The 16,279-nt window shown below is 39.3% G+C and overlaps 1 protein-coding gene across 3 annotated transcripts in view; it reads right to left on the reverse strand.

The window, feature by feature from the left end:
• Positions 1-16,279, reverse strand: part of BRWD1 (bromodomain and WD repeat domain containing 1) — a 134,783-nt gene that overhangs the window by 94,276 nt on the left and 24,228 nt on the right. For all 3 annotated transcript variants that reach the window (XR_012898106.2, XR_012898105.2, XM_075911992.2), the window contains exons 11-19: positions 14,603-14,703; positions 8,875-8,915; positions 6,928-7,026; positions 5,769-5,919; positions 4,735-4,869; positions 3,802-3,930; positions 2,316-2,541; positions 1,288-1,473; positions 310-493 (exon numbers count right to left, since the gene is read on the reverse strand). Coding sequence is in view for 1 of the 3 variants with exons in the window: in XM_075911992.2 (XP_075768107.1) it covers positions 310-493; positions 1,288-1,473; positions 2,316-2,541; positions 3,802-3,930; positions 4,735-4,869; positions 5,769-5,919; positions 6,928-7,026; positions 8,875-8,915; positions 14,603-14,703 (1,252 nt within the window). In the remaining 2 variants the exon portion in view is untranslated. The remainder of the gene's footprint in view (positions 1-309; positions 494-1,287; positions 1,474-2,315; positions 2,542-3,801; positions 3,931-4,734; positions 4,870-5,768; positions 5,920-6,927; positions 7,027-8,874; positions 8,916-14,602; positions 14,704-16,279) is intronic.

Here is a 16,279-nt window from a genome sequence, read left to right on the forward strand (position 1 = left end):
AACCAAACTACCCTTTCAATTCTTTTGGAACATACTTCATTGTTTGAAGCAAATCCTTAAATTGCACAAGTTATTTTCTAACTAATTAGTTCTCCCTGCATCCTCATTTTAAAGACTTCTCTCAACTCAGTTTTAAACAAAACTGAAAACATTTAATTTCAGTTTGCACTAGAGGATCATTTTAGTGCTGGCCTAATAGTGATGAATTAAGGAGATTAAGGTATTAAATGTGGAATAATACAGACAGCAATCTCATTTATTAAAAAAAAAAAGGTGCCCTTCATAGGAGCTAGCTAGATTTTCACACACCTGAATAAATACAGTGGTATTTCTGGTACAACCACTCTTCGTTTCCAAGCTTGAAGGTCCCGCTCCGTGGCAATTTGACTTCGGGGAGCATTCTGATGCATTTGACGTACACCTTCCACTTGCCCACTGCGACGTAGACCAATATTGGGGGGAGACTGGATATCTAAACTTGGCCTTCTAAAACCTAAAAAAATATGGTAGAGTAGAAAATCTTCTGCTACCAGACAAATTTGGGGTCTAGTTTTCCCCCACCTATTTGACAATAAATCAGATATTAACATTCTCCAAAAAAAGAAAGCTCCCCAGAAACGTGTTGAATAATCAAATTTTGAGAATGGATTATCTTCTCTGGTGATAAATACACATCAGATTTCAAGCTGTTTTAGAAAACTCCATTATCTCTACTGCTATTTCAAACCCTGTGACAGGCAGGCAGCACAATATGAAAGCGAGATGTTTGTGGAGATTTTCCTGCTGACTTTGCATCAACAGCTAGCTAAGTACCATGAGCAATACAACACGTAGAACTGAATTATGTTAATTTTTAATCCACTTAAAGTCCACAAGGTAAAGAAAGGGAGAAGAGACCATTACTTAAGGAAAAGACATTTTGGCAAACTTTAGAAAAATACAAGTAAAAAAGACTGTTTCAAATAATTGCGAAATATTACAGCACTCTCCAGGTAGCTACATATTTAAGGATTTATGTAATAAAAACAATGCTTTCTGTATTTAAAATTATATGTACCATAAAACTGGAGATTCAACATTTTTGGAAACATTTACAGAGGTATCTGCAGGTATTTTAGGCACAGCCCAAAATCCGAGTTTTATCGGACATCTTGATCCAAAACGGTAAGACAGACAGACTAAAAGTCATGTGGACTGTTTAATACTCAAAAGTAGCTCAAAACTCTTCAGGAAAAGGGATTGTCCCCCTTCCCAAATTTAAGCAAATTTTTACCAATAGTTACTGACCTCTTCTGGGTGTTCCTTCTCCATTCTGTAGTCCATTTGGGGCAACTTCTTGATCTGATCCAGTTCTTTGGTCTTGCTGTTGCTGTAACTGTCTTATTATGCCATCAAGAATGCTGGGTTCCAGACTTTGTTCATCCTGGTCAACAGTTTGCTGACCTATCACTTGTTCAACAACCTCCCCATCACCTGGCAAATTTAATGCAAACCACAAGTAAAATGGTTAACTGCTACAGAACTGAAGTTTGCTGTGCTGTTCACCTTCACAGCATAGCTTAAAAATTAAACTTTTCTAAAATTGAATGCTTGAGGACAATTCTGAAACATAACATTAAGTAATATAAATAGTGATTATTTATACTTTAAAAAAAGATGTTATCAAACAAAATGAACAGAAATAATTTATGATTAAGGATTTTTAAAAAGCCTTATGCGCTGTAGAAGCATCAAACCAAATATAGAAGGGCTGCTCTCTCACACAGGAATCAGAAAATGAAAAAAACAAACCATAAAAGTGTGAAAGACTATTTTCATTTCTTACTATTTGCATTTCCTGGTATAAACATCATAAAAGCAAATTAGATGAAGAAATTCTGCTTCAATAATTCTAAAATTTTATACATGCCACAAGCATGATGCACTCCTTAAAATTCTTTACTTATTCTTGATTACCCATGCTGAGGCTGCTATAACCAGGAAACTAATAATCAATATAGAAACTTGAAAGACGAAATCTTTTGTTCCAAAAAACTCATTCCTTTCCAGTTTGAGCTAAACCACTGCTTGCAGTAGCTGAGATTATATCCTCTTTGTAAATCAGAATCAGAAAGTTTATCTATAGTAAATATGATTGAGCAGACAGACAATATTATATCTAGTAGATATTTATGGTAGAAGACAATATATAACAGTTGTATTAAAATCCCACTACATAAATCTTATGTTTTACCTAACGATCTTTTTCTAAAACTGTAATGGTTCTCAAGCCTGGTCAGACAGACAGATCTCCTAGTTAAAATTACTATTCTTACTTGTTGCTATATATCCCAGTTGAGGAATCAAATGTTCATCTGCACAGTTCTCTCTTCCTGGTACTAATCTCTGGTATTTTGTTGGATGAGGGTTTCCATCCACATCTACTAAGAATGGAGGTGGCATGAGATGAGGTGCCTGTTGAGTTTGCTCATCTAGGACATAATTGTTAGAGTCTCTAATCAATGGTCGATAGTCAGTGTGGAAGAACATCTGATCAGGAATCTGGAAAGAAACAAAGCTTGCACATTGTCAACTTGAAAAAAGGATAAGTTAAAGAAACTGAACGTACAACACAATTATACAAAGTTTACCTTCTATTGCAACAATTGATATAGGAGAGACCAAAAGGACCTTTTGACCTTTTGTCAAAAGTAAAAAAGCCACACAAATATCTTATGATATCCTAGATTTGTGTTGCTTTGACTATATCAGATTCCTTTGTATACAAAACGAAGGAACTTTGATTGGCAAGCAGTTAAAAATATTCAGTGCAGCATTGAGAGGATAATAAATTAAAAGATCTGCAATCCTATATTAAGTAAAATTGCTGTTCTACTCTACTTTAAAACAGCATTTCAAATTTCCATTTTTAATTTACCATTTAGCAAACATTTGCTATGTTTCCATCAAACATATGGTTCTCTAACTGCTAACCTGCTGCCTCTGATATATAGGCAGTAGTGCGGGGTGGCAGCAGCCTCTGTCCATAGGGAGTCCAATCTCCCCCCGTGGACAGAGGCTGCTGGGATGGGGAAGGAGCAATGGAGGCTGCCACGAAGCAGACTCTGTTGGCAGTGAATAAAGGCTGCTCCAGCAACAGCTCCTGTCCGGGGGGGGGGGGGGGGGGGGGGGGGGGGGGGAGGGGAGGGGAAGAGGAAGAGGAAGAGGAAGAGGAAGAGGAAGAGGAAGGGGAAGGGAAGAGAGAGAGATGGATTATGTTCGAACTCTGTTTAGGGCACCAAGTCCGTGAGGGGAGCTGTTCTTTAAACTGGCTCCCCTCAAACCAGCTACTACCTGGCACCCCACGCTGTTGCCTCGCGGAATGGCAGAGGGCTCCCTGGGAGTGGGGCTGGAGCAGACTGGCTGCCAGCACCGCCCTCAGAAATGACAGAATAGTCCACTAACCGCTAAGAATTTATGCGGTTCGTCGACTATTACCCACTAACATCCCTAGAAGTAAATAATTTTTACTTTTTGTTCCCACATTCAATACGTAGTATATTTTGGAAAAAACTCTAATGATAAATGTGGAACTAGAGTTGTCTTTTTTTTTTTTTTTTTAAACACAGAATTTGTGTTTACTTTTTTTTAGAATAGGCTAGCATTTCAGACATTCTAGTAACAAAAAGAACTGGTTAAGCCAAAAAAAAGTCAAGATAGGAAACGGATATATCCAAGAATACAGTATATTTTTCATATGAATGCATTTACTACTCTAATCATCATTATGAAAACCTACTGTCAACAGAAAGCTGATCTTACCTTTTCATACAGCTTGCTACACCCAAAACCAAATATCAACAGATGCCCATGAGAATCTGTGCAGGCAAAATGTTGTCCATCTGATGAAAACTTGCAATCAAAAACAGCACCATGTCCTTGCCCTTCAATCTAGGTTGAAGAAATGAGACTCAAGGTAGGTTTTATTGTATTTTTTTTTGGAACAAGCAACATTGTGCAGCCTTATCCAAACTTAAACTACCAGAGACTCCGTTATTTTAAAAGAACGTCAAGTTTCTCCTACTGTATGTTAGTGAAAATTGTGTTTGTTTTTTTTAAAATGCTCCCCTTGACATGATAGTTAGGACTATGATCCTGCAATTGGGTATGCACTAAAAGACCCTTAACTCCTACAGAAACTCTCTGAAGTCAGTCAGACTTTAAAAAGGCAGCATGCAGATCTGATTACAGGCTTAGGCCCTATCCAGCAATGAACCCCTACAAACAGTGCATTTTTCACTGCTGAGAGGAGAGTATGGGAAATTTAGAGATTCACCCTAGGTCTCTTCCATAAGTAAACTATTCTCAGTATCAGTAAAAAGGAACATAAAATGTGGACCTGTCTAACAGGTAATTTAATAGCTGACTCTTGATTTTGCAATCTAAATATAATTTTAAGAGACTTACTTATGGTTGTGGATGTACTGTAATTTGAACTACAACAGCTTACTTAAATAAGAGTAGCATTCTTAGACACAACTGACAATCCAATTACTTTTCAGACTAAACCTTGTGGTGCTGTCTAAATTTAACAAGGAACTACAAAAGATAAGGGCTCTCAAGAACAGCAGACCAAAATCAAGTCACACTACCATTTGAGAAGCACAAAAAAATAGAAAGGGTAAGACTGATCACAATTGCTCAAACATACTGCATATGCTGACAAAGGAGGAGGAATGTACAATTTGATCTTACCATGTTAAAATAATGCTTAGTTTTGATGCCTTTTGTAACATCCCATATAAAGATATTTCCATCATGGCCTGCAGATAACATAATTCTTGAATCAAAAGGGTGCGTTTCCAACACAAATACTTCATCTGTATGACCCTATTTTAATATGGAAATATAAGCATACAAAAAAAATTACAAGTTTATAATTAATGTTAGAAAGTTCAGAATTCATGCATCAATCACTAATTCTACTAAATCTTAGACTTCTAAGGTCTCTCAGACCCTTAGAAATGCCTCTACAAATCTGAGAAATTTTAACAGAACACCACATTCATGCAGTTTTGAAAGTGACAATCAACAAGTAGATGGGGGCAAGAGACAGTGTTAGGGAGGTGAATGGGTCACCGATAAGGATCATCCTTATCGGATAATGCTTACTGGATAATGGTTAACTAGTTTCCCCAAGGAGCAGCCTGATGTAGGCAGAGGGCTGCTGCTCCAGCCCCAGCATAAGGGATGGGGGCAGGAGCCCCGCCGTCTGAGGGATTGGAGCCATGAGATCCCGCTAATCTGTCAACCAGTTAAACGTTAGGTTAACGGTTAGTTACCTAACATTTTACTGGTTGACTAATTATCCAGGATTTTGCATCCCTAGTCAGGGCACCTTGTGACAGACAGTTCTTGAACCACATCATTGTCTGGATTCAAACAAAGATGGCAAAATACCTACTTAATTTAAAAAATAGGATTTAATATTGATTGGAAGAAAATCTCAAGCTTTTGCCTATTTCACAGAGAAAGCAGGTTTCATATTGTTTTGTACACACAGAGATGTATTTTGTTTTGCAGGTTTGGTGAGCGGGGTTTTTCAGGGAGAGGGAAACTATGGGGCTTTTGGTTTGGTTTATTTTTAAACAAGCACTATGCAGGCATTATATTCCGAGGCAAGCTTCAAAGACAAATCAAATGTAATGACCAATTCAACATGCAAATGCCCCTTTAATACTGACAAAGTAAAATGCTGCATATTTAAAAAAGCAAATAAGATTACATACCACCATATCATGAAGCAACTGTCCAGTATAAGAGTTCCAAACTTTTAGTAGATGATTATTCACAGCAGTAACAACAAAATTATCATTTTGATTCCAAGCTATCATTGTTACTTTGGGCTTCATAAATTTGTCTTCTTCTGAACAAGAGTCACTATTTAAAGAGAACAGCATCAGTATCAGATGAACTTTGAAAAATGTTCATTTATTTATATATAAAATATTAAGAAAATGACATGTTCAGCTAAGGATTAAACTCTTGAGTCCAAAACAAATTAACACTAAAGTCAATCCATGGAAGAATTTATATTTAAAAAAAACCCACACTATTCAATGAAGCTCAGATATTCTATTTCATTTTTTTAAATCAGGTAAACTTCTTGAGAACAGGATGTTTCTATAAGTTGTTACAGAACAATTCAATAACAAATCTATTAGACTAAGTTAAGAATCAGAATGAGCTATAGGGATACCAGAAACCAAGGTTCTCAGTCTCAATCTGTCCTGAGGTCTCTTTCTAAATTACTCTTCTCGCTATGTGTCTTAATTCACAGTCTCTATATGTACACATCAAAAGGATTTGGGGGGGGGGGGGAGAAGGAGAGACATAAAATAAAGCAATTTCAATTCACTAAATGTAGGCCTCTGAAGAAGGAATGGGAAAGCTAAAACTGCTAAAATTTAGTGCATTTCTTTCATAGGGTGCACAAATTACCTCCTTTTAAATAAAGTCCATATGAAACTGACGTTCTCAAATTAGAAGCACATTTATATTTTCAGAATTTTCATTCTGAAACTCTGAAAACAATTTGTGATACCTTTATATGCTGGTGAAAACTATAGAGAATACTTTTTTGGGGGAAAAAAATCAAACTGCCATGCTAATTAAAACCAAATCAAGTTATGACAGGAACATGGATTGCTAGAAAGAAATCAGATGCTGCTGCTGCAGCTGCCTTCAATAAAGAATGGGCATTTTTCTTCTGGAAAAAAAAAGGCATACACACAAGAGAAATTTCTGTACTACACTAATCAAAAAATATCACACATTCTCATATACATTAAAAGGTGCAGATTTTAGATTAGATTCCCAGTAGATATAATGAATTTTTAAAAGTACCTGACTCTCTATGAACACACAAATAGAAGACACTGAGCCTACCCCGGTAATCTATCAGCCATATCCAACAAGATGCTCCTCCATTCTGTTTGCTGGAAACGCCAGATATGAGCTGTTCCATCTCTGCTGCCACTTATGAACCTTGAAATGATTGTAAAAGAGGTTATGTAATGCACAAAAATAGATATTTACAGTATTTCTACTTAAAAATACACCCAACCAGAGCTCTGTGGACATAAATATAAGGTTAACTAAAACCTACACAATGAAATAACCATAACAAATTATCTTTCCAATCCATGTTTAAACCCACAACCACCCCTACTCAGACTTCTTTCCCCAGAAAAAACCTAAGGTCAAATTTAAAAACTGGCAGGATTACTGTTGAAAGAACCACATTTAGAAAGAAAAACTGCAACCTCCAGGTAAGGTATAAATTATGAAAGCATTCTTAGTCACTGATACCCAGGCCTCTAGTGAAAACCAAGTTTGCAATTTATGGTTACAGTTGCAAATATATCAGGAGAACTGCAGGACACTTAAATACTAGCTTTTTCATTTAGCAGTATGTCAGTCATAGCCTGGTCTCTCTTATGCACTTAAAATAATAAGATCATACCCATTCATTTTATAATAATAGCAGTTAATGTGTTTTTCATCTAGCCCCGCTTTTTTGTAATATTTTTTAAATAAACAATACGAGGCACAAAAATGTTATGAAAGAAATCACTATTTCCAGACCCTGCTTTTACTTATTGATCAATACATATTGTGAAATTAAGGTGGCTTGCTGAAGCCATTAGGGGAAAAAATAGCCGAGCAGACAGCAGTGCAGTATCACAGCAATACCTGGCATACTTGACCAAATAGGTTTATTTCTTAAAACTGTAAATTCCTAGAGCAGGAACTACACGTCTGTCTGTCTCTGCACAGTCCCAACACTTAGAGAACCCTGAAGGTGTTATGATAATATTAAATACATTTTTTCCTACTATTTACTTCCCCTGAAGCCTCAGATCCAAGTAAGAGAGGCTTCTTCAAGTGGGTGCAGAAGTATAGAGTTCCTAGCATCTGACATGGAAAGGCCGGGAGTCGGGGAGGAAACAGTGGAGCTGATAAACAAGCTAAATGGAAAGCATGCCCAGCAAGACTGGATTATGCAGAGAAACTGATGCTTAGATGAGGAGAAAGGGTGATGTATCAGGACATTAGTAGAATATAGCACATTTCTAGCTGGGGGAAGAAAAGAAGCAGGTACAGAAGAATGTGTGTAGTAAGGAGGTATGGGAGAGGTGGAAGAAGGGGGTGATTCTGGCAGCAGTAAAGCACGAGCCATCTCCTGTGGGGAACCCCACTAGCAGAAGCTAGCAACTCAAACACCTTGCCCTCCACTGTTCAGGAGCTCTCTCCAAAAAACCACCAGAGAGCTATTTAAACAAGCAAACAAAAAGCACCCAAAAAACCCCCAACAAAAATCTTACAGAAATCTTAAAATATTGGTCTGTCTTTCCAGTAATATTTAATTCAAACTGGACAATCCAGATGGGGTCCTTTGCTTAAATATATGTACAGTCAGTAGCTTTGTATGATTTATGGGTATGGTTTTTAAAATTGATTAGCATTAGTTAACTCTGTTACCATTTAAGATAATGGGGATTTTACCACTGCCTGAAATGCAAGCAGCAGAGTTAGGTGAATGTTTAGTTCTTTTGAAAAGACCGCCTGTAATTCTTATTAGAAATATAAGATTTACCCATATAATTAAAAAAATCAGTTTATCCAAATGGAAGATATGTTAAAACAGTTAAGGGAACAAAAGCACAGAGCTTAAACTAAAATGAACACTGAATTCTAGCAAAATATAGTCCATCTTTCAAATTTTAGCTATCCCAGATTTTCTTACTTAAGCACTCCAGATGAATGTGACAGTAGGTATTTAATGCCAAAACATTTAAAGAATATATTTACATCTAAAGTCATACAACATACCTGTCACCACTGTTTGAAAATTGAATGCTGTCAACTTTGTCCTACAAAAGAAAAAAGTTGGACAGGTTAAAAAAGTGAAGTTCCTGATTTAAAAAATGTATTTTTCTTAAAAAAAAAAAAAAAAAAAAAAATCTAACAACTCATTTTATAAAGATTATAATACAAGATTAGAAAAAAGTATCAGCCAAGTCCTAGAAAATGATCTCTTTTTTTGCAACACACTGCACAAAACTGTCCCATTTCAGAACAATTTTGATTAAACAGTTTCACAGTGCAGAATTTTTTTTATCCTGGTTGGTTCATATAATTTCAGGATCAGCAGATCCCCTACACAATGGTCTTAGTAGAATTTTCTAATACTTGGATATTAAATTACAACTTTCAAAGGAATGGTCCAATTTTTAAACTCATCTTGCTAGCATACTTGTAATGAACTTTTGAAATGTTAAGAGATCCATCAACAAGTAACTTCCCATTAGCAACCCTAGCTGCATTTAACTCGAATCTGAATTTGGACATCCACTATCCTGTTAAAGTTCAAATATGGACTCTAGATCAGTGATTTTCAAACTTTTTTGTCCTAACCCAGTTGAAGAAAATTATTGATGCTCACAACCCAACAATTTGACCACTGTGGGCTCCAGGATGGGGCTGAGGATAAGAGCTTTGGGATGTAGGAGGGGACTCCAGCTTTGGGTGAGTGTGACAGGGCTGGGGCAGGCAGGGCTTACCTTGAGTGGGGCTCCCAGTCAGTGGTGCCGCAGGGGTGCTAAGGCAGGCTTCCTGCCTCTCTTGGCACCACAGACCATGCTGCACCCCAGAAGCAGTCAGAAGCAGGTTCATAATCAATAGGAGTGTGTAGCTAGTGCTTGGGGCAGGGGCAGTGTGTGGAGCCCTATGCATTCTCTCCCAGCCTCTTGTTCCCCACCTAGAAGCCGGGTCTGCTGTGCAATCTACAATGCCAGAACAAGCAGGTTCCTGTCTTGGCACTCTTAGTGGTCACTTGATCCCCTAGCAGTAATGAGACCCAGTGCCTGATATTCCATAACCCAGTACTGGGCTGTGACCAATAGTTTGAAAACCACTGCACTAGATTCTAGAGAGGAACTAGTTTCTAGAGCAAAATCTTGCACGTAGTAAGGAAGTTCCCGTCCCGTCCCCTTTGCCCGGTCAGACACATGAAATACAGATAGCTATTCATTTTTATTAATGAATGATGAAACAGATTTTGTACCCAAGCTAAAAAATGTGTTGAATTTTAGAAGTCTTCTCTACTGGCTAACATTCATCAACTTTTATCATCTCCTAAAACACATAATTAAAATGAGAAAGTTAAGTTAAAGTTTAGTTTGAAAAAACTAAAAGGGATGAAGATAGATTGTATTTAAAAAGTAATTAATAAGTCTTAGAAAAAAATAACCAAATTTAGACCTCAGATCTATAGGTAAAATATAATTTGCATACTTCTTTGATGTCCTCACTTATACTCTGACCACTTGTGCATCACATTGACACACATTTTAACATTCCAAATTTTTAAGCAATTTCAAACATTCATTTCAAAGATTAACTTGGCAAAAAAAGTGTTCTCTTCTCTTCAAAGTAACTGCTTTTAAAGGCAACATGCAGAGGTGTCGCATTTGACAGTTTTCTCTCAATGCCCTGTATAGCTGGATTCATTGTGTTAAAGGTGCCTTACCCTTCATAGGAGAACGACAAAAAAAATTCCACAAACTCAAAACCTATTTTATGAATCACGTGATATACATTATATACGCCACACCTTCATGTCTTAAGATCTATTAGGACACAACATATCCATCCCCAAATATCTTTGTCCTATGTACTGAGCCCTACCAAATACATGGTCCTATGAAATGGACCAAAATGGATTTTTAGAATAGTTAATGTAATGATTTCCAAGGGATCCTGACTCAACAAGGAGTTGTGGGGGGATTGCAAAGTTACTTTGGCTGGGGGGGGCAGGGGGGGGGCGAAGAGACCTTCATAGCTGGGCAGCCAGTGGCAGCTTTGAACCGGGAGCCCAGCTCTGAAGGCACTGCCAACGCCAGCCAGCAGCATGGCATAGAAGGATGGCATGGTATGATATTACCACCCTTACTTCTCTGCTGCAGCTGCCTTTTGGGTCAGGAGCCCCAGTTTGAGAAACACTGGTCTTTCCCCCCATGGAATCTGGTCTTTTGTGTGCTTTTACCCAAACAGACATATATACACTTGCATAAAAAAAAGTGATACTATACAAATTAGAGAAATAAGAATTGGTCTACATTCACTTGCAGGTCTACATTCCTCTAATCCTTTTGTACCTGTAACAGAGTGGATATCTGGTTCTTACAAGAAGATGAGGGGAGGCCTACTAAATCAATTTACCAAATGAAGTAGCAAAAACATCTACAAGAACTAAAGGAGAGAAGCTAATTTTTTGTGTTATGGGAGAGCCCAAGATCACAATGTCTATAAAAACAAGAGGCCAAATTCTCATACACTAAGGCAGTGTTCTCAAACCTTTTTACACCCAAGATCACTTTTTAAATATCAGGACAAGCCAAAATCTACCCCCATCTCTTCCCCAAGACCCCAACCCTTACTTGAGGCCCCGCCATCTCCATTCCCCTCTTCTCCATCGCTTGCTGTCCCCGGCCCTTACTCACTCTCACTGGGTTGAGACAGGAGGTGCGGGTTCTGGGATGGGAATGAGGGATTTGGGCGTGGGAAAGGATGAGAGGTGCAAGTTCTGGGAGGGAATTTGGATTCAGGAAGAGATGGAGGAGAAGCTGGCCCGGGGAGAGGGGCTCCAGGCTGGAGAGTGCTGGGGTCAGGTACTGAAGTCAAGTGCTAAGCAAGCCACAGGCTTGTGGGGGGGGGGAGGAGAAGAGTGTGCAGAGGTTTGGGTTGGAGTGTGTGAGAGGCTCAGGGCAGTGAGGATGGGCTCAAGGCACAGGTTTGCAGTGTGTGGATGGTGCAGGAGTGTAGTGGCAGAATACTGGGGATGTGGGGGGTGCAGGAGTTTGGGGATGTGAGGGGTTTAGGGCAAGGGGTTCAGGTGTATGATGGGCTCAAGGATGGGGTGTGTGGGAGGTGTAGGGGTGTTATGATGCTGCAGCCAGATGGGGGCTTGGCGGCCAGGCTTTATTTTTAAATAAAATATGTCCAACAAAATGTTTCAACATTGTCTTTATTTATGGGTAGGGCGGGGAACATTATTTTGGGTAGGGGGACACCGATGCACAGAAAAAATCAGTTGGGGACCACACAAGTAAGATGAAAAAAACCCAACCCCTTCAAAAAACCCCAAGGCTCACTGATATGGTTCAAACTGAGATAGCTCACTTCCTTGGCACTCCAGCCCTGGGGGGGGGGGGGGGGGGGGAAGAGGAGGAGAAGGGAGGGAGAAAGGGTAGGTAGATAGGTCTGAAGTTCAAGGCCTCAGGCCAGATTAACTCTTCTGAAGTTCCAGGGTTAGAGGATTTTGTGGGCGCCCTAAGGCTTTTGGGTGGGGCAAAAAAATGAGGGGTCCAGTGTGTGGGACAGAGTTGCCAGTGAGTAGGATACAGATGCAGGTGCAGAATCTGGGTGGGAAGTAGGGTAGAGGAGCAAGCTGGGGGTAGGTTTCTGGCCAGGGGGCAGGGTGCTGGTGACTGTCTGGTCAAGGGGCAGAGGGTAGGAGCAAGGTGTGGTGGGGGTCTGGCCAGGGGGCAGGAGCGGTCGGCCGGTACCTGTGGGTCTCCAGGGATGAGTATCTCTCAAGAAGTATCTGCAGGCAGCGCTAGAAGAAGCACACGTGCGGCTCCTGTAAGAAATCTAGCCGCTCCAGATCCTCCACTGCTATCTTAACCGTCCCCTCCCCCACCTCCACAATGCACAGGGGAAGGAAGGCAAGAAAGTATGCGCGCTTCCTGAGAAGCTGGATCTGATGCAGAGCCGCGGGACTTCTCCCCCACCTCCACCACAGGAAACCAGCTTTGGCTCCAAGCTTGCGAGGGGCAGGAGGCTATAGCAGCAGCACGGGCTCCTCGTTGCAGTGGGGGGGGGGGGGGGGGTCGACTGGTTGGTGACTACTGCACTAAGGCCTCCTTATACAGTTCTGCAAGTATGAAGTAAGGGCACATATAATTTATTCTTGCTTTAAGGCTCCTCTACACTTCAAAAGCAATATAAATGTGAATCTAGCCCCAGAGAATGTCTATAAATGAAATATTTTTATTTCTTAAAAACATGGAAGATGTTAAAAAATACTTAAGCTAGCAATTAAGGAAGTTATTACCTGTGAAAGCAATTGGACAGAGAAAACTGGGAAACATCACTATAGACTAGTGTTTCTCAAAGTGGGCCCATAAAGCTGCTAACAGGCCGCTCTGGTTTGTTACTTACCAGCTCCACAGCTAGAGAGCCTCATGGCTCCCATTGGCTGCAGTCCACCATTTGCAGCCAAGGAGAACTGCAAGGCTCTATGGCTGTGGAGCTGGTATATAAATGAATCAGAGCAGCCCATTACCAGCTCTCTCAAAGTGGGCCTACAGCCCACTTTGAGAAATACTGCTATAGACAGTAAGTTGTAAGTAACTAGGGAAGCCTCATTGGGAGCAGTGCTGTCAAATACAGTAAAATCTTTGTTATCCAGGCACGTGGAAGGAATAGGAGGGAGTATGGGTGTGAGGGATCAAGGCATGGGGTTGGGATGCTGGAGGGGTTTCAAATTCTAGATCCAGGCAGCGCTCACCTCTTGCAATTCCCTGCAACTCGTAACATGTCCCTGCTGCTCCTAGACGAAGGTGCGGCTAGGCAGCTATGCACACTGGCTACCCCCACAGCTCCCACTGGCCACGATTCCCAGACAACGGGAACTGCAGAACCAGCTCTTGGGGCAGGCCTGGGGTAGCACAGAGTTTCTGTGACTGTTCTTCTTCCTAAGCACAGCAGTGACATGTTGTTGCTTCTAGGGAGCCACACAGCCAGCTAGGTAGACTGCCAACCCCTCAATAACTGGACTATAAATCTGACATTCAATGAAGACCAGAAATGCCGGTTTATAGGATTTTCCAGCTGATACAGGTCAAGATAACAGAGCTTTTACTGTACAAGGAATCAGACTAATGCAACTCAAGTGGCCTTATTTACATTATAAGATGAAATATTTATTGAAAATAACCATTATTTGTATTTATGATTATTTAAAATTGTCACTACATTTCAAATTATAGAATACAATATTGCAAACTTAAATCTGTAAAGTGATTAATATAATCATTGTAGCACATATAGCTTATATTTATTAATGCACCACAAATTAAGTACACACTTATGTCTTATATTAGGTTCTAATGTTAAGCATACAAGACATAAGTATGTACTTGGATTTATGGTGCATTAGTAAATTGCATTCATACTGCTCTGGAAGTATTACAAGAACAAACAACATTTACCCTTATTTCACACTTACAAAACTGTATAAGGTGGCCTTGGTGTATAAAACATACTTAAAAGTAAAACCTACTTAAGCAAATAACACTGTGATATGCTCCCTCAATTTATTAAATCCATGAAAGTATTTCAAGTTACTGTCACTTAGATTTTCAGACCAGTATGCAAAATTTTAGCCAGTAAACTCTTAAAGACGTATCTGTGGGGAGGAATGCTGCCAGAAGCCCCAACACAGTTCTTAAAATACTTTAAGTAGATGACCTGCAGATTTAACAATCTTACTTACAGCATGGCTTTCCAGTTCGGCTATTTTTTCAGGTGTTTCGGAGCCAAAAAAATACATCCTGATAACATGATCTGTACTGCCCGTTGCTAGAAACGTACCACCTAAAAATTCAAACAATAATTAAAAAGTGACACATAAGAATTTTCATTTGTTACAATATCAGGTAGAACATGATAGAATTATAATTCTAACAAATAAAGTTCTTCACTGTTTTCCCATCACTATGCAAATATGGGGTAAAACTATTTTTCTTAAGATATACTTTTTATCCCTAAATAAGAAAAAGTATAAATCACTAAATTTTAGCATGAAAGATTAAAGAAAACTATAAGAATGGAAACTTTCTAAAACAAAGTAGCACCTAAAATTATCTACATTTTTAGATTAGAAAGACTTCTCCATACTTCACAAGAACATTACACTGTATATTTTTCACTGTAAATACCTACTAAACAGAGTTTTTATAGCAAAGAGTAAAGGGGGGGGAAATTCCAGTGACACCACATTTTTTCCTCCTCCTGCTTTTGTTATAAAAAGAATTCACCAAATCAGCAGGAACCGAAATAACCATAGTCAAAGCATGTAAGACAGGGGTTCTGAAACTTTGTGATACCGCGACCACCTAAACTTCTAAATGAATTTGTGAGAGCCCCCCCACCCTCACTGCTCCATGAGTAAAGCTGGGATTAGGCTTGGACAAGAAATAAACATGCCAATAACTTTAGACAAACTAAATTTTTATTGGAAAGATAAAAAATATCAAATTTGGAATCACTGTTTTAATGTGAAGGATGGCTTGTTTGTTGTTGCATAATTTTTTAAATCTGGGTTTAATTGTCGAGATAGCCACACTCAGTTCTCGTTCCACATTTACTTTTGATCGATATTTGCTTTTTATAGCAGCAACTGCAGAAAACCCTGCCTTGCACAAATAAGATGTTGCAAACAGGATCAGTACGTTCATAGCCTTCTCGCTTAATTCTTTGTACTATTTTGCACACTGATCCAAAATTCAGACACACATTGCTTTAAAAATAAAATTCTCAACAGTGTCAGAAGAGATATCAATGATTTGCTCCCCCTCGGTAGTAGAGAGTGTACCAGCTATTAGTTTAAGCATTGAATGGGTTCCTTATCCAATCAAATTTTTCAATATCCATATCTCAGAAATAGTTCTTAAAGTGAAATTTTAAAGAAGAAAGGTGATTTAAAATAAAAAAATTCACATCTTCACTAGTGTGTGTTATTGCTTTCAATAAATTGTTTTAAAGTAGGAAACATTTCCATTTTGCTCTGCCACAGTTCAACTTTCCTAATAAATGCTTTCAATTTATCATAGAGTTCAAGAATAGTATTATTACCATCTTGCAGTGAAGTATTAAGTGTTCAGCTTGTTGAATAGGTCACTGAAATATGCTAACCACCCCCCATCCCAGTTCACTCCTCTTTGCCTCAGACCCAGGTCCCCCTAGCATCCCCCCATCCCCGTGCACTCTCTCCTCCCTGAGGCAGGCATCCTCAGCCCCCAGCAGAGCCAGACACGGAGAAGCAATCTTACTTTTAAAGTGGCTGCTTCTGCTGCCTGGCCCCAGCTGCCTCAGCTTGCAGCTTGTAGGGGACGCATCACGTGGCCAGCTCCCAGTCTCTGCTGGTAATGTGGGCCAGAGCAGTGTGCGC

This window comes from Pelodiscus sinensis, chromosome 1 (genome assembly GCF_052426305.1).
Source record: "Pelodiscus sinensis isolate ZL-2025 chromosome 1, ASM5242630v1, whole genome shotgun sequence".
NCBI lineage: Eukaryota > Metazoa > Chordata > Testudines > Trionychidae > Pelodiscus > Pelodiscus sinensis.